Source organism: Cydia fagiglandana, chromosome 8 (assembly GCF_963556715.1).
Source record: "Cydia fagiglandana chromosome 8, ilCydFagi1.1, whole genome shotgun sequence".
NCBI lineage: Eukaryota > Metazoa > Arthropoda > Insecta > Lepidoptera > Tortricidae > Cydia > Cydia fagiglandana.
The window spans coordinates 20,661,215-20,680,479 of record NC_085939.1 but is presented as its reverse complement, the minus strand read 5'-3'; the positions used below and the strand labels follow the sequence as shown (position 1 = coordinate 20,680,479).

The window sequence follows — 19,265 nt, the reverse complement described above, 5'->3', positions numbered from 1 at the left end:
AGAACTGCTGAGAGCTTTAAGTGATACTCGACCGCAAACATTGTGAAAAGGGGATACCAAAGCGAAATGTACCCAAAATATTCTGAAAAGTTGCAGTTTTCAAAGATTTGTAGCATGAAGGACGGCAAGCAAGGGATTTTCGACCTATGTGACAGATAGCTACTGTCATAACCTACAAACGATTGAACGTCGCAAGTTGATACTCGATCGATGAGACTAGTCAATTAACAGAAAATTATAAAATTAAGATTTTCTTACTTAAGTGGCTGATGAGAGCTACAAGTGCTGAAACGGCCAGCAAGAGATTTTTGAAACCTGAACTATACAGCTAGGTAATCATGCTAAAGAACTGCTGAGAGCTTTATGTGATACTCTACCGCAAACAGTGTGAAAAGGGGATACCAAAGCGAAATGTCCCCAAAATATTCTGAAAAGTTGCAGTTTTCAAAGATTTTTACCATGAAGGACGGCAAGCAAGGGATTTTCGACCTATGTGACAGATAGCTACTGTCATAACCTACAAACGATTGAACGTCGCAAGTTGATACTCGATCGATAAGACTAGTCAATTAACAGAAAATTATAAAATTAAGATTTTCTTACTTAAGTGGCTGCTGAGAGCTACAAGTGCTGAAACGGCCAGCAAGAGATTTTTGAAACCTGAACTATACAGCTAGATAATCATGCTAAAGAACTGCTGAGAGCTTTAAGTGATACTCGACCGCAAACATTGTGAAAAGGGGATACCAAAGCAAATGTACCCAAAATATTCTGAAAAGTTCCAGTTTTCAAAGATTTGTAGCATGAAGGACGGCAGGCAAGGGATTTTCGACCTATGTGACAGATAGCTACTGTCATAACCTACAAACGATTGTGCGTCGCAAGTTGATACTCGATCGATAAGACTAGTCAATTAACAGAAAATTATAAAATTAAGATTTTCTTACTTAAGTGGCTGATGAGAGCTACAAGTGCTGAAACGGCCAGCAGGAGATTTTTGAAACCTGAACTATACAGCTAGATAATCATGCTAAAGAACTGCTGAGAGCTTTAAGTGATACTCGACTGCAAACATTGTGAAAAGGGGATACCAAAGCGAAATGTACCCAAAATATTCTGAAAAGTGGTAGTTTTCAAAGATTTTTACCATGAAGGACGGCAAGCAAGGGATTTTCGACCTATGTGACAGATAGCTACTGTCATAACCTATAAACGATTGTGCGTCGCAAGTTGATACTCGATCGATAAGACTAGTCAATTAACAGAAAATTATAAAATTAAGATTTTCTTACTTAAGTGGCTGATGAGAGCTACAAGTGCTGAAACGGCCAGCAAGAGATTTTTGAAACCTGAACTATACAGCTAGATAATCACGCTAAGGAACTGCTGAGAGCTATAAGTGATACTCGACCGCAAACATTGTGAAAAGGGGATACCAAAGCGAAATGTACCCAAAATATTCTGAAAAGTTGCAGTTTTCAAAGATTTGTAGCATGAAGGACGGCAAGCAAGGGATTTTCGACCTATGTGACAGATAGCTACTGTCATAACCTACAAACGATTGTGCGTCGCAAGTTGATACTCGATCGATAAGACTAGTCAATTAACAGAAAATTATAAAATTAAGATTTTCTTACTTAAGTGGCTGCTGAGAGCTACAAGTGCTGAAACGGCCAGCAAGAGATTTTTGAAACCTGAACTATACAGCTAGATAATCATGCTAAAGAACTGCTGAGAGCTTTAAGTGATACTCGACCGCAAACATTGTGAAAAGGGGATACCAAAGCGAAATGTACCCAAAATATTCTGAAAAGTTGCAGTTTTCAAAGATTTTTACCATGAAGGACGGCAAGCAAGGGATTTTCGACCTATGTGACAGATAGCTACTGTCATAACCTACAAACGAGTGTGCGTCGCAAGTTGATACTCGATCGATAAGACTAGTCAATTAACAGAAAATTATAAAATTAAGATTTTCTTACTTAAGTGGCTGCTGAGAGCTACAAGTGCTGAAACGGCCAGCAAGAGATTTTTGAAACCTGAACTATACAGCTAGATAATCATGCTAAAGAACTGCTGAGAGCTTTAAGTGATACTCGACCGCAAACATTGTGAAAAGGGGATACCAAAGCGAAATGTACCCAAAATATTCTGAAAAGTTGCAGTTTTCAAAGATTTTTACCATGAAGGACGGCAAGCAAGGGATTTTCGACCTATGTGACAGATAGCTACTGACATAACCTATAAATGATTGTGCGTCGCAAGTTGATACTCGATCGATATGACTAGTCAATTAACAGAAAATTACTAATTAAGATTTTCTTACTTAAGTGGCTGATGAGAGCTACAAGTGCTGAAACGGCAAGCAAGAGATTTTTGAAACCTGAACTATATAGCTAGATAATCATGCTAAAGAACTGCTGAGAGCTTTAAGTGATACTCGACCGCAAACATTGTGAAAAGGGGATACCAAAGCTAAATGTACCCAAAATATTCTGAAAAGTTGCAGTTTTCAAAGATTTGTAGCATGAAGGACGGCAAGCAAGGGATTTTCGACCTATGTGACAGATAGCTACTGTCATAACCTACAAACGATTGTGCGTCGCAAGTTGATACTCGATCGATAAGACTAGTCAATTAACAGAAAATTATAAAATTAAGATTTTCTTACTTAAGTGGCTGCTGAGAGCTACAAGTGCTGAAACGGCCAGCAAGAGATTTTTGAAACCTGAACTATACAGCTAGATAATCATGCTAAAGAACTGCTGAGAGCTTTAAGTGATACTCGACCGCAAACATTGTGAAAAGGGGATACCAAAGCGAAATGTACCCAAAATATTCTGAAAAGTTGCAGTTTTCAAAGATTTTTACCATGAAGGACGGCAAGCAAGGGATTTTCGACCTATGTGACAGATAGCTACTGACATAACCTATAAATGATTGTGCGTCGCAAGTTGATACTCGATCGATATGACTAGTCAATTAACAGAAAATTACTAATTAAGATTTTCTTACTTAAGTGGCTGATGAGAGCTACAAGTGCTGAAACGGCAAGCAAGAGATTTTTGAAACCTGTACCATTACCATGAGTTGCTATCGAGAACTTACATTACGTTACTACAATCGCTAGCGCCTAAACGCGGTTCGTGTAGATTTCGAAACAACTGGTACCATGAGTCAATTACTCGTTTACTATACTCGCTAACGTAAGCTCGATTCATCGTGTAGTTAACGTTACGATAGCGAATTACCTTGGAGTGACGTGCCTAACTTCACAGCAAAGAAAGCTATCTCTTTTTGACTATACTGAAACGACAGAGTAGGACGATATTGGGCAAAAAGCTAAGTATCCAAGCATTCGTTTAAAAAATATAAACATAACCGTGCTAATTTAAAGCGTCATGGCACAGTATTATTATGTAAAGTGTAAGTGGGGGTCTTGTATTTGTGTTGGTTACTTTGTCAATGTGACAGTTCTCTACTTAAGTTTGAGTCGACTGGCATGACGTAAATTGTGTTACTGTGTATAAATAATTTGGCCAAGTCCGAGATAGCTCGAGGCATTTAGTGTTCCGTACGGCTACCATCAGTTTGGCATTGACATAAACGATATCGTGAACGTAATTTACTTCCTATAGGTATATCTCTTTCGCACTAATATGTCAGTACGAGCGAGATGCATAGAAAGTAAATTACGTTCACGCCCACGGTAGCGTTTATGTCAATGCCAAACTGATGGTAGCCGTACCGCTCGCATCGTTACATTTTACAGAGGTTGTTTGCCTGTTTTTAGGTATTCAACTACACACACAGAACAACAGTACAAAGTGTCTAAGTGCGAAGGCCGAAGGCCGAGCTTTAGCAAAATGTCATCGCTTTAGCACAGAGCAATAGTACAAGTGTCTAAATGTGAAGGCCAAAGGCCGACCTCCGCGTAGCCCGAAGGCCCGAAGCGTCCAGGATGTCAGTGCTTTAGCACAGAACAATAGTACAAGTGTCTAAATGCGAAAGCCGAAGGCCGAGCTCCGCGTAGGGCCCAAGGCCCGAAGCGTCCAGGATGTTAGTACTTAAACACAGAACAATAGTATAAGTATCTAAATGCGAAGGCCGAAGGCCGAGCTCCGCGTAGGGCCGAAGGCCCGAAGTGTCCAGGCTGTCAGTTCTGTGTTTAACCACTGACATCTTGCAGGCTTCGGGCCTTCGGCCCTACGCGGAGCTCGGCCTCCGGGCTTCGCATTTAGACACTTGTATTAATTACCTGTGTTTAGAACTGACCTCCTGGATGCTTCGGGCTTTCGGCCCAATGCGACTTCAGCCTTTGGATCTTGTTACTTAGACACTTGTACTTGAAAATACTTGGAAAAGTTACGGGAGGCGCGCGTCTGTCGGACGCTTCGGATCTTCGAATCGCTCCTTCGGCCTTTGCATTTAGTTAGATTCTTGTACTATTGCTTTGTGTTTGAATACCGAAGTCGAGCATCTCGCGAATGCTTGATGTATTATAATAATTTAGAGTAAGACCAAGCGCGCACCACGATTATTTGTCCTGCGATAATTTTGTCGCAGAAATGCAACGTATGTGTTTATATGTTAGTGCGCGCATATGCGACAAAAAAATCGCAGCGATTTTAAAATTGTGATTTGTCACATTTTTCCGCGATTGTTCGCGACGCGATTGTCGCAAAGTGAATTGCAGCATGCGGAGTTGTATGGCCCCGCGCGCACTATGATAATAAAATCGCACCCCGGCCGGACCTCAGTCGGCATTTCGCTCTCCAAACCCCAACATCTCGGCACCTGCATCTCCAATGGAGTCTCAAAATGAGAGGCTAGATGTTGACCATTTAATTATGGAAATAGACGGGGATCACCTTTGTGTTATAAATGCTCAAAGTCATACAGCAATCGCATATTAAAGACACGTTTCATGACAAGCGACTGGTACGAAATGCATGTTGAGAATGAACAAATCGTCGACTTTTTCATCGCAGTGCGCGCAGTGAATTTTCTGCGATATATTACAGCGCGATTCTAAAATCGTGTCGCAAAAATTAATATCGTGGTGCGCGCTTGGCCTATAATACCTTAAATGTATACTCCTTCAATTTGAATTTAGAACTCATTATTATTTTTTATTTGATTTTGTTTCTAGTTCTATGCCATATATATAGACTTAAATATTATTTAGAACTGCTAAAAAACAAGATCGGTTTAAATATTTCGTCAATTTTACCTTTGTTTCTAAAAACTGTGATATTAAAATTATTTTCTCGTAACAGGACTGAGGGGCTACCGCGAAAACCGAAATTCGCAATTTGCGGGGATCTTTCTCTTTTACTCCAATGAAGGCGTAATTAGAGTGACAGAGAAAAATGCTCGCAATTTGCGAACTTCTATTTTCGCGGTTATAGCCCTAAATCTTGTTGCTCACCGATCCGTTCAAAAATATACATAAGAACTGAATATAATTAATAGATATTATAATTATACAATTAATACAGAAATGTAATGGTACTTAATGAAAAGGAATATTGTGTATATTGTTTCGACGAATCAGATACTCTCAATAAAACCTATACATGAGGGCAAAGCTGTTCATAAATATTAAATGAGTTTATTATCTCTATACGCCTTACTAACTCTATGTGTCCTATTGTGGAAAAAAAACACAACGACAGTCAAGAACGGAATTCTTAATTTGAATTTATCAGATTTTTGATATGCTTAGTTCATTGGTTGGAAAGCCCGTTCGAAATTGAAACTTATTCGCAATATAATAAGGTCGTATTTTGTAGATCTCTCTCATACTTATAGTAGGCTATTGAGATAAAATTAAATATCCCACAAAAATAAGCAAGCAGAATTAAACTTTGTGTCAAAGACATAAGTCATAAATTTCAATGCCAAAGTTTTAACTAAGGATGTTTCTCGCCTAATATGAATTGACCAGTGTAAGCATCAGTTAGCTAGCCCTAAGCAACCAAAGGTCAAGCTGCAGTTGAAAAACTAATAAAGATAAAGTTAAGCTGATAATTTTCCCGCCGTCTCCATGCTTCTTTAAGTTGGGTATTGACTGGTCAGCTGCCTGTTAGCTATAGTTTTCGCGAAAATCGCCAGGACAGAGGTGAAAATTTTTGTATGAAAACTTGCAACTTTAAATGCATTTTTTGACGAAACTATTGCAGTCTAAAATGAAGTCAAAATCAGTCCATCGATTCAATTTTTTGCAAGCTTTCTAATGGTACCCCACACGATTCTTACAAATGAAAAAAGTTTCAGCCTACCCCTCTCAACCCCCTAAATTTCCCCCTTTAGTAAGAAATAAGCAGTTTTGACTTATTTACAATATGAGTGGTGGTAATTGCTATAACTGTTCCAAATTTTAGGTATCTATGTCAAACGGTCTCTGAGAAAAACGTATTTAACTGATTTGCAAGACCGAAGTGATCCCATAAGTGTTCCGTAAACAAAGTTTTGTACGGAACACTAAAAAGTGCCTAGCGCCGCTAAAGAAGTTTTCACTTCAAAATTAACTGATTTGCAAGACCGAAGTGATCCCATAAGTGTTCCGTAAACAAAGTTTTGTACGGAACACTAAAAAATGCGTACTAGTACGTCGCAATTTCAACTTCTAGTTGACTACATGCAAAAGTAAGTATCTATGTACTTTAACTTTAATTTGAGTTATACAGTCTCCCTAGTTTATAATAATATGATGAAATATTTTAGTTTCAAGTGGTTAGCAAAGTATTTTAAGGTCCCTCTCATCTCATGTGTTAACAGGCATGGTGACCTTAGCAAACCCAGCGATGGGCCACATGGGAAGGAGCTCAATACCCGACGGTGGGCTGAGGTGACACAACTTTTGAACGCGGATGCGACAGGCGTCACCAAAAATACAGATAAGTGGAGAAAGGTATGTGTATAACATATTAAATATATTAAAAACGGGTCACTAATATCGGGTTTGGAGTAATGTCAGGTTTTTAATATATTTAATATGTCTGTCTCTCACGGAAGTTTTGTGTGTAACCCATTAGCTTTATATTTATAATGTTTTCATTTACCTATTCATTCATCACATTTTTTTCTTTGCATGTACATTTGGTTCGCTCTTCACTGATTTTGTGTGTGTGTGTGTGTGCGTGTTGGGTGTGAAGGTGTGGAGTGACCTAAAGAACAATACGAAGAAAAAGGCTGCTCGGATATTCAGAGCTGGAGCAGGAACTGGTGGTGGTCCTGCTTGTACATTAAAATTAAGTGACCTAGAGCAGAGGGTGCTGGCTATAACAGGGACACGGGCAGCTACAGGCATTGTAGAAATTCCGGAGGTTGGCCTGGAGGTAGGGTAATGGGTACTTCATGCTTAATAACAATTTCGGCGGGGTGTGCAGCATGGCGTCGGGCTCACAAGTAATTTGAGCAGCGTGTACTAAGGCTGCTCCTATACGCTTCCATTTGTTTACTTAACATGCAATCCGCACACCCCGCTCGCTGCACGCCCCACTCGAGCGTCCACTTAGGCCTTACACTTAAGGTGACAGTCCATTTCCAACCGCAGCTGCACTACTGTTCATTTTACTATGGAAATTGACAGTAACAGTGACGCATTAAGTACCAGTAGTGCAGCTGCGGTCAGAAATGGAATGTTACCCTAAGGATAAAATAAAAAGTAAGAACTCCCATACTTAATCCCCTACACAGAGAATGCTGTCCTATGGGAGTTTGTTATTCTTTATTTAGGGCCAGTTGCACCAACCACATTTGACAGACTGATCAAAGTCAGCCGGCGCGCCCAGGCGCTTTACTATGAAACTTTCCATACATAAAAATTTAGCGAACTCTTTAACGATATAAACAGTTTGGTGGAACCGACCCTTAATCTTACTCTATGGTCATACCTAAATTAAAATATTTTACAGGAAGAAGTAACTGAACTGGCTGTACTACCGACACTTGATAATGATGACAGCCCATCTATTTTTATACTACATGATGAGTTTGCTCAACAAACTTGTTCCAGTGAGTTTCCGTATCATTGTTGCTATAAAAATAAGATTAATGGAATTAATTTAATGCATGTCCTGAGAAAAATTCTAACAACATACATAGTTAAGAGTCACCATAGCCTAGCTGGTATTGATTCTGCCTAGAAAGCTGGTTGTCCCGACTCGGTATCCTGGAAAGGGTAGCGGCACAAATATATTTTCTTCATTTATGATGACAATGATTTTATGTGTAACAATTATTGGATTTATATTTTTGTATGAATATTATAGCCCAGTATCAATGTACAGTCAGCAATACTATTAGCTTAGCAGTTTGCACCTTTTCATACAAATTTCTATGCAGGGGTGGTACCTTTTCTCTGCAGCTGACTGTACAGTACAATCTCTCTTTGGTTGTAATTTTGTTACCAAGTATTTATTTTATTGTTTTTATTTTTTATTGCAGATGTTGAAGATTGGAATCGGCCAGGGACATCAGCTCAACCCCCAGTTTTTCCACCCTTACCTGTGGACAGGAATAACCAAGACTTGGCGGGCAGAGAGGAGCCTGGAATAGTTAACAGCCCAGGTAGAGTTTTATTTACTAAACCTCATTTAGAAGCAGATAATAAATTTTGCATTTATTGACACATTTTATAGGTGTAAGTACTGCTCAGTAATATTATAGCCCATTGCCCACAACACACTTAAACTCTAATCTTGCAGAGGTGTTCTTTTAACCTGCAATTTATAATAGGTATGAATGTATGTATGTGCAATAAATACTGATTTATCATTACTTTGTATCCTCTAGACAGGAGTGAGGCCGGCATGACACAGACGCAGGAGCCTGCGGCTCGGGCCGCGCGGATGCTAGACAGGAGTGAGGCCGGCATGACACAGGCGCAGGAGTCTGCGACTCGGGCCGCGCGGATGCTAGACAGGAGTGAGGCCGGCATGACACAGGCGCAGGAGCCTGCGACTCGGGCCGCGCGGATGGCTGCTGGAGGCAGGCAGCACGCGCCGCAGAGTCCTACGCCCTTACCACTTACGCCACGGCGGCGGCGAACACGTCCGACGCCAACATTCTCCTCTCGTACTCGTACCCAGACACAGTCCGATTTGGCAAGGCAAGCCTTCGTCAGGTCTGACTGTGAATGGCGAAATTTCCAAATGGAGGCAGAGCGGGAGAGGAATAGGTTAAAAGATTTAGAGATAAGGATGCAAGAAAGGTGGTTAGATTGTTTTAGTCAATTGTTAGTATTGGGAAATAGAATTGTAAGTCATTTGGAAAAAAAATAAAAATGTTATAAATGTGTATGTATATTTTTGTTTTACCTATTTAACAAATGATACTTGGTACCTATTTGCAAACATTACACTCTTAAACAATTATACTATGACCGTCTTGATGCAAGTCTTCTAGCTAACTGATCCCGTAGTGCTCTCCCCATTAATAAATCGCTAGCACCTCCATCTTCCAATACCACTTCCTCTCGATGAAATTCTGAAAAGAGTGAGCTCTTCTATAGGTAATTATTTAATTTATATACTAATATTATAAAAATGTAATTTTGAAGTTTTGTATGTTGTCCTAAACTAAGTTCCTATCCGATTTCATACGTTCTTTCACCAGTAGGTATATCCATACTATCCATACGAATATTATAAAAAGGAAGTCTGTCTGTCTGTCTGTTACCTCTTCACGCTTAAACCGCTGAACCGATTTAGATGAAATTTGGTATAGAGATTGTTTGAATCCCGGGGAAGGACAAAGGGTCCTTTTGGACAAAATAATAGCTAACAAAATTACTGATTCCACGCAGACGAAGTCGCGGGCAAAAGCTAGTAATATAATATTAAAAATTCGAAAGTGTGTCTGTCTGTTACCTTTTCACGCTTAAACCGCTGAACCGGTTTAGTTGAAATTTAGTATAGGGGTAGTTTGACTCCCGGGGAAGGACATAGGATACTTTTTATCTCAGAATCCCTTAAGGGGGTGGAAATTTGTATGGGCAATCAATAACCGCTGAACCGATTTAAATGAAATTTGGTATGGTGATAGGTTTGAGTTGTGGGGAAGGATATAGAATAGTTTTTATCCCAGAAATCATCCTTTAAGGGGGTGGAAGTTTGTATGGGGAATCAACAAAACGCAGATTGGATGAAATAATACCTACCTAAATTACTGATTCCATGCAGATGAAGTCGCGGGAAAAAGCTAGTATACTAATAAAAAGGACCTTCGAGATGGGATATAGGCTATACTGGCTATACATAGTTATGTATAGCCTATATCCCATCCCGAAGGCCCTTTTTATTAGTACTGTTTTCTTATATAATAGATACCTTGATTTTGTTCACATATCTCTTCGGGATCCGGAACATTGTACTTTAAGGCAATGTTGTGTAGCACAGAACATGCTATAATAATTTGTGAGCACTTTTCTGGCCTATAATGTAAATTTCTATCTCGGTGTACACAGCGCCAACGGTTCTTCAATCGCCCAAAAGTGTTTTCAATGACAACTCTTGCAGAAGTGTGGGCTGCATTGAAGGTTTCTTCAATAGAGTTGGGAGTTGGGTTTAAATATGGTGTCATCAGCCATGGCCGTTGAGGGTAACCAGAATCACCTGTAAAATAGGAATATTTTTTATTAAGGACAAAAATAAATGCTGTTTTAAATGAATCATAATTTAAATTATATTCAAAATATATTGTCTTACCTAAAAGCCAGACAATTTCATTACGCCTGTGTAAAGACTGTATATAATTGTTAACATTACTATTTTCCCATATGAAAGAATCATGGGCTGCACCTCCAAACTTAGCATTAATGGATAAAATTTTACAATCCTGATCACATATCTGAAAAATTAATATATTGTAAGTATATAATATTACGAGTAGTAAGTAAATAGCTTTTAGATAAACATGTGAATCTAAATTTATTAAGGAGTAAGTTAGGTACCTATACAGATAAAAACAGACCTACTTACCATTTGTACATTCATTGAGTGATAATGCTTTCTACAGAAATATAAGTGTTCTTCTTCCTTTTTGGGTGTAAATATCTTGAAGTGGCTGCAGTCAATGCTTCCTATCACCCCTGGGATTCCATATTTATTGAAAAAACTAAAATGTGAAGATTGGTTTGTAGGTATTGTATTGTGGTCATAAGAGGAAAGAATATTACGTGAGTGAGTGAGTCAGTGTCGAAAATAAGGAACTTTGTTGCACAATAATTCTTAAACTACAATATGAACATATTGAATGTTTTTGAGAATATATCTTAAGCATGTTAAGCCCTATATATTAATGAAAATTCAGGGTTCTAGCTTCAGCCAGCAGATAGGTAAATTACGTCAGTACCTAGTTTAAGTTGTGATTCGTCTATTTTTACCTGTGTCTAATGTCATCTCTTTCTTGGCGTGTGGTTGGAAAATTGATAAACATTTTTAGAATATTGGGGTGGTTCAAAGCGGTTGTTACTTCTTCAATATAAACACTCATTGCTTCCTGCGAAAAATGGTGTGCCTTGCCAGTCACACGTTGGTAACTACCTTGTGCATAAAATAGTAATGCACATAAAACCTGCAAGAGTTAGTTTGTTGGTTAATTACAAAATAACACTCATAAATGTCAAATAAAATGTATAAGTACTTAACACTTTTATAGAATTTATACTTAACTTTGATTCCACTGACACTCTTTGAGTGGATTTCAAATCCGCATGATTTATTAACAAATCACACAAATCCTCAAAAGCTTCCTTGCTAAGCCTATATTCTTTAATAAAATTATTCTCACTTATGTGTTGAAGTGGGTTTCTTAATATGTTTCTCATATCGGCTTGATATTTTCCTTGTTCACGTCGTTCGTCTTCATATGCAGCTTTCGCTAACATATCCCATGCCAAATAATGCCTTGCTGACATTATTTACATAAATAAATAAAATAAATAAAATAAAAAAGCCTTTTATTTCTCGCTAATAAATATAACATACAAACACATACAATTTAAATAATAACACATTTCCATATGTCCCTATTCTATCATGCTATTTTTTTTTATTAATTCCTTATTATTATTTATTAATTGCTCATTTACTGTAATACATTTAATTAAATTGAATATTTTCATGTCATTTCATTTCAAAAACAATTTTTAATATAAATCAAAATTTACTAGGAAATAATAATATAATAGAGTCAACAAAATGCAGATAATAATTTAAATGTCAATAGTCCATACTATTACAATAGTTAAGTATAAATAGCAATGTCAATGATAGAGTCAAAAAATACAGATAATAATTTAAATGTCAATAATAATAGGTATAATTATTTAGTATGAATAGTAATGTCAAGCGAGAACCCCTCTTAGCTGAGGGTAAAGGCCTCCTCCAGCGATGACCAAAGGTCTCTATCTTTGGCTTGTGTCATCCATAGTTTGCCAGCCGTATGTGTGATGTCGTCTTCCCATCTGGCTCTTGGTTTTCCTCGTTTTCTTTTGCCTAGCGGGCCTGGCCATTTAGTTAGCACCGTTGTCCAGCGACCGTCGCTCATGCGGGCTACGTGGCCTGCCCACCGCCATTTCATTTTTTTTGAGTGGCCTAAGGCGTCTATTACTCCAGATACTTGTCTTATGTTAGAGTGCCGTATTTTTTGAATCTTTCTGATTTTTAACATACTTCTCTCCATACCTCGTTGGCAGGAGGTTATTTTATTTTTTATTTGATTTGTGAATTTCCACGTCTGGCAAGCATAGGTGAGTGATGGCAATAGGCAGGTATCCATGACCTTTCTCTTAATCTTTATAGGTATGTGGCTTTTGAAAATTTCCTTTAGGCTCCAATACTTTTTCCATGTCCTTTTTACTCTTCTGTCAATTTCCATCTCGTTGCTTTCTTTTTCGAAAGAGATTAGCTTGCCTAGGTATATATATGAGTCGACATATTCTAGTGGTACGTTTTCGATGATTATTGGCTGCTTTGATGAATTTGTCATAATTTTTGTTTTACTAAAATTCATTTCTAGGCCCACCTGTCTGCTTGATTTTTGTAGAGTGTCTATCATATACTCCAGATTAACACTGTTTTCTGATAGCAAGACTAGGTCGTCAGCAAACCTCAGGTGGCTGATACGTTTTCCGTTGATGTCCAAGCCAGCTCTTTTCCAGTTTAATTTGCTTATAACCATTTCCAGCACGGCTATGAAAATTTTTGGTGAGATAGGGTCCCCTTGCCTCACTCCTCTTTTAATTTGTATAGGTGGGCCTGTAGACTCCAGTTTCACTTTGCTGATGTTATTATCATAAAGATGTTTCAGAATCTTGATGTATTTGTTCTCTACATTTTGAACCGTTAGGGCTTCCCATATTGATGCATGAAGTATGGTGTCAAAGGCTTTTTGGTAATCTATAAAGGCTATATAGAGCGGTCTTTGGAACTCTTGGTACTTCTCTATAAGTAACTCTACGGAATGGATGTGGTCAGCTGTAGAGTAACCTTTGCGAAATCCAGCTTGTTCCATATAGTACAGTCATTATAGATTTTGACCCGTGAATAATTAGTTCTTGGATTTTTTTTTCGTAGGTCCCTCGGGGGGGTCACTGGGAGTGTAAATTCAAAAAGTAGGCTGAATCAGGCTCCTGCGTATATTCGAAAAATGGTTTTTTTCCAAAAAAACGGCTTTTCTTCAATAACTCGGCCATTTTTGATTTTACAGTAAAACCGTAAGGACAAAAATTGTAGGAAATGTGATTCTCTACAAGTTAGTCCAGTCATTATATCCAAAAAACCGACCCTTCCCGTGAATAATCAGTTCTTGGATTTTTTTTGTACGTCCCTCGGGGGAATCACTGGGAGTGTAAATTCAAAAAGTAGACTGAATCAGGGTCCTGTGTATATTCGAAAAACGGTTTTACTTGAATAACCCGGTCATTTTTGATTTTACAGTAAAACCGTGAGGACAAAAATTGTTCAGAATTTGATTCTCTACAACTTTGTTTCCCTTCATTTATGCCGTAAAGCGTGGAACATAGGAGATAATGATAATATTTTGAATTTGTCGCGTTTTTCAGGTTTAATTTCTAAAATATCGATTTTAGGGGAAAAAAGGTGGGAACCAAAACTGTTCAGAATTTGATTCTCTACAAGTTTAGTCCTCTTCATTTATGTCGTAAAGTTCAAAATAAACGAGATGTTGAAAATATTTTGAATTTGTCGCTTTTTTCAAATTTTATTTCCAAACTATCGATCCTAGAAGAAAAATTGTGAGGACCAAACTTGTAGAGAATCAAATTTTCTAAAATTTTTGTCCTCACGGTTTTACTGTAAAATCAAAAATGACCGAGTTATTCAAGAAAAACCGTTTTTCGAATATACACAGGACCCTGATTCAGTCTACTTTTTGAATTTACACTCCCAGTGATTCCCCCGAGGGACGTACAAAAAAAAATCCAAGAACTGATTAATCACGGGAGGGGTCGGTTTTTTGGATATAATGACTGGACTAACTTGTAGAGAATCAAATTTCCTACAATTTTTGTCCTTACAGTTTTACTGTAAAATCAAAAATGGCCGAGATATTGAAGAAAAACCGTTTTTTTGGAAAAAATCATTTTTTGAATATACGCAGGAGCCTGATTTAGCCTACTTTTTGAATTTACACTCCCAATGACCCCCCCGAGGGACCTACGAAAAAAAAATCCAAGAACTAATTATTCACGGGTAGGGTCGGTTTTTTGGATATAATGACCGTACTAATAGGTTGATACGATTCCAATGTAGGGCTTATTCTTTTCTCTATTATTGACGAGAATAACTTATATAGCGAAGGAAGGAGACTGATGGGTCTATAGTTATTTATATCCTTGGGATCGCCTTTTTTGTATAGAAGTATAATATTTGATTCTGACCATTGCTTAGGCGTTATACAAGTGTTTAGTATTTTATTGAAAAGTATTTTTAAAGGTGTAGCAAGAAGTGTGCAAGCAATTTTTATTGACTCATTAGTTATCCTGTCGGGTCCTGGGCTTTTTTCCAGTTTGAGCCGCTTTATTGCGCCAATAATTTCAATTTCATCTACTGGTTCCGGCTCCGTCGAGTTTCCTAGTTCATTTAGTATATAAGGAGAGGTTTCGAGCTGTACTGGAGTATCGTATAGCGTTTTATAAAACTTTGTAGCTATCTGGAGTATGTCTTTTCTGTTTTGTGATACATTTTGTGTTCCGCGAAGGCCCTCTATCCAAGTTTTGTGCGACTGTAGCTCTTTATAGGCTCTTTTGAGGCTCCCCGCCGACTCTAGGTACTTTACTATGGTATGTTGTCGGTGGTTTTTGTAGTCTTGTCGGATATATTTACTTATAAGCTTATAAAGTGCTTTTAGTTCATTTTTCATTTCACGTGATTTTGGTTTTAACTTTTGTAATTCTGTTCTTCGGTGAATTAACCTTCTCGTGCGTTCAGATATAATACTGGCAGTTTTGTTTGTGTGCATAGTGAGGGCAGTTTCTAGACTATTTTCTATAGCATATATTATTTTGTCATAATAGCCCTGCACGGTATAGTCTTCGTGTCGGAGACAAAGATCCTCTTGGCAGCTATTCAAAGCCTCTAGATAACTTGATATTTCTTCCTCATTTTTTAATACTTTTTTGGGGTTTTTGGCGTAGTTTGATCTGTTGTTCTTGATTTTATTTAAATTAAAAGTGGCTCTTACAAATCGGTGGTCCGACGGAAATGATAAATTGATAATTTGTACGTCTTGAACATTTTTATATAGGTTTGTCAGAATATAATCAATCTCGTTTTTTGTGATGCCATCTGGAGATCTCCATGTCCATTTTTGTTTGTTTTTCTTTTTAAAGAACGTGTTCATGATGTAGAAATTATTTTCGTGGGCGAACTGTATCAGTCTTTCACCTCTATTGTTTCGTTCTCCATAGCCGAACTTTTTCATGATTGAGCTGTCTTCAGGAGTTGGTTGGCCAATTTTGGCGTTGAAGTCGCCCATAACTACGACGTTTTTTCCAGATAATTTTAATGCTTTGTGGATAGTACTATAAAATGACTCGATTTCGTCGTCGTCGGCTGCCTCTGTCGGTGCATAGACCTGTATACAGCTTAGTTGGACATCTCCGATTTTTATTTTCAATAGCGCTACCCTCTCTGAAAGTCCAATAAAACTTTCGATGTTCGTTTTAAGGTATTTTTTCACTAAAAATCCTACTCCATATAGGCCCGCTGTTTCACCTATATAGTGAAATATCACATTATCGTGTTCCTGTATTGTATTTCCAAGGCGTCTTATTTCCGATAGGCCTATTATATCGAATTTTGTGTTGTCTAGGGCGTCCAATAGTTCCAGAAAGCGAGAATGGGTTGACAGGGTTCTAACATTGTAAGTTGCGATATAGACTAAATTTTTATTTTTGGTTTTCATCGGCTGTTGGCAAGTTGGAGGGTTGTAGTCTTTCTCTCCCGCGGTGACTGGCCGTATTGGGAGAGGTGGAGGGGCCGGTGGTATTTGCTATGGTGTTATTATTGTAGATCTTGAGTCTTGAGGCTGCGCAGTGGTTTTTTCGGGGGCATGTTGCAGAGAGCTTTTTTTCGATATTTCCTGACAACCTTGAGTGTTAGGTGTATTCGTTGTTAAACTTAGTTGTGGGGCGCGTAGGAAGCTAGTTATGCTCTGGGATTTGTTTTTCTTGGGTGCTTGTTTTACGTGTTCTTCGTTATTTGTTGATTTCCCGCTATATTCAACTTCTGGCGAGTCTGACATGAGTCTTTTGTTTGTGCCGCTTCCCCTGGGTGTTCTAATAATATGTTGGTTTTGGGATCTTAATGTGACTATTTTATCGTAGCGTAGCACGACCCTTTCTCCTGATTGCCGTCGTCTTTTAAACTCTTCTTGCAATTCCTTGCGTTTTTGTAGGACATTTGGTGTATAATCTTCTTTTAAATATATACCAGTATTTTCTAAAGATTTTTTCTTTTTTAGAAGTTGTATTTTTCTACTTGTAGTTGTTGTTGTTACCACGACTGGTCTTGTCTTGCCGTTGTTTTTTCCTCGTCTTACTACAGTTTCGATCTCCCATTTCGGGCATGCAATGTCCATTTTTTCATTTATAACTTCTAGGATGCGGTTAAGCAGGTCTTCGTAATTTTTTTCTGATTCAGGGATTCCGAAGAAAATTACATTTTTCTTCCTCATTTGTCTATCTAGAAAGTCAATTGTTTTTTGTTGATTTTCAATTTTTTGTTCTAGTTGATTTGTTTTTGTTTCGATGCGGCTAAATTTTTCGTCTATGTTTTTATTTATCGCTTCTTTTATATTTTCTTCCATGTTTTTCATATCTTGCTTTTGATGTGCTAGCTCTGCTTGTATATTTGCTAATGATTGAAGTATTTGGTCCATATTTTAGGATGTAGTAGTAATAAGCGTCGAAATATTTTTTAGTTAATTATCTAAGAAGTGAATCATTCGCGTGAACGGACAGCGGCGACTAGTAGAACTGGTGTGATGGATGGCAGCGGTGAGTAGCGGAACTAATATGTTCGTAAACATTTTTTATCATTTACATAAATAATGATAAGAAAATATACTATAACACGAATTCTAATAAGTTTTCACGCTCCAATATGCCAGTGAAATAGATTACTACAGTCGATAACGTATTGCTCGGTAGCGTATGTCAAAAATGTGACTCATGGTACCAATTTCTATAGGCAACAGCTACAAACGTTACTCGCTAGCGAGCTAGGTAAAATACCTATCGAAAAGTAATCGCTAGCGTTGAACTCATACTGCCGATTTTTAGTTCTATGAGTGACCGCCGACGGCGCTGTACTATTCTCCATAGAAATCATTTACGCAGTCGCTAGCGAGCATCGTCACTGTAAACTCATGGTAATGGTACTGAACTATATAGCTAGATAATCATGCTAAAGAACTGCTGAGAGCTTTAAGTGATACTTGACCGCAAACATTGTGAAAAGGGGATACCAAAGCGAAATGTACCCAAAATATTCTGAAAAGTTGCAGTTTTCAAAGATTTGTAGCATGAAGGACGGCAAGCAAGGGATTTTCGACCTATGTGACAGATAGCTACTGTCATAACCTACAAACGATTGAACGTCGCAAGTTGATACTCGATCGATGAGACTAGTCAATTAACAGAAAATTATAAAATTAAGATTTTCTTACTTAAGTGGCTGATGAGAGCTACAAGTGCTGAAACGGCCAGCAAGAGATTTTTGAAACCTGAACTATACAGCTAGATAATCATGCTAAAGAACTGCTGAGAGCTTTATGTGATACTCTACCGCAAACAGTGTGAAAAGGGGATACCAAAGCGAAATGTCCCCAAAATATTCTGAAAAGTTGCAGTTTTCAAAGATTTTTACCATGAAGGACGGCAAGCAAGGGATTTTCGACCTATGTGACAGATAGCTACTGTCATAACCTACAAACGATTGAACGTCGCAAGTTGATACTCGATCGATGAGACTAGTCAATTAACAGAAAATTATAAAATTAAGATTTTCTTACTTAAGTGGCTGATGAGAGCTACAAGTGCTGAAACGGCCAGCAAGAGATTTTTGAAACCTGAACTATACAGCTAGATAATCATGCTAAAGAACTGCTGAGAGCTTTATGTGATACTCTACCGCAAACAGTGTGAAAAGGGGATACCAAAGCGAAATGTCCCCAAAATATTCTGAAAAGTTGCAGTTTTCAAAGATTTTTACCATGAAGGACGGCAAGCAAGGGATTTTCGACCTATGTGACAGATAGCTACTGTCATAACCTACAAACGATTGAACGTCGCAAGTTGATACTCGATCGATAAGACTAGTCAATTAACAGAAAATTATAAAATTAAGATTTTCTTACTTAAGTGGCTGATGAGAGCTACAAGTGCTGAAACGGCCAGCAGGAGATTTTTGAAACCTGAACTATACAGCTAGATAATCATGCTAAAGAACTGCTGAGAGCTTTAAGTGATACTCGACTGCAAACATTGTGAAAAGGGGATACCAAAGCGAAATGTACCCAAAATATTCTGAAAAGTGGTAGTTTTCAAAGATTTTTACCATGAAGGACGGCAAGCAAGGGATTTTCGACCTATGTGACAGATAGCTACTGTCATAACCTACAAACGATTGTGCGTCGCAAGTTGATACTCGATCGATAAGACTAGTCAATTAACAGAAAATTATAAAATTAAGATTTTTTTACTTAAGTGGCTGATGAGAGCTACAAGTGCT

At 37.9% G+C, this 19,265-nt stretch overlaps 3 protein-coding genes across 3 annotated transcripts in view; 1 reads left to right on the top strand and 2 right to left on the bottom strand.

Annotated features, from left to right (window-relative positions):
* Positions 1–19,265, bottom strand: part of LOC134666811 (protein ARV1) — an 80,911-nt gene that overhangs the window by 9,126 nt on the left and 52,520 nt on the right. The window lies entirely within an intron of this gene.
* On the top strand, positions 6,565–9,300 carry LOC134666812 (uncharacterized). Its single transcript, XM_063524109.1, has 4 exons — positions 6,565–6,916; positions 7,923–8,022; positions 8,455–8,577; positions 8,929–9,300. The coding sequence occupies exons 1-4, from the start codon at positions 6,662–6,664 to the stop codon at positions 9,288–9,290; spliced, it is 840 nt and encodes a 279-aa protein (XP_063380179.1). The 5' UTR covers positions 6,565–6,661; the 3' UTR covers positions 9,291–9,300.
* Positions 9,296–17,911, bottom strand: LOC134666815 (putative nuclease HARBI1). Its single transcript, XM_063524114.1, has 6 exons — positions 17,601–17,911; positions 11,393–11,965; positions 10,989–11,124; positions 10,716–10,857; positions 10,338–10,622; positions 9,296–9,495 (listed from the first exon to the last, which is right to left on the bottom strand). Exons 2-6 carry the CDS (start codon positions 11,500–11,502, stop codon positions 9,386–9,388), a joined length of 783 nt encoding a protein of 260 aa, XP_063380184.1. The 5' UTR covers positions 11,503–11,965; positions 17,601–17,911; the 3' UTR covers positions 9,296–9,385.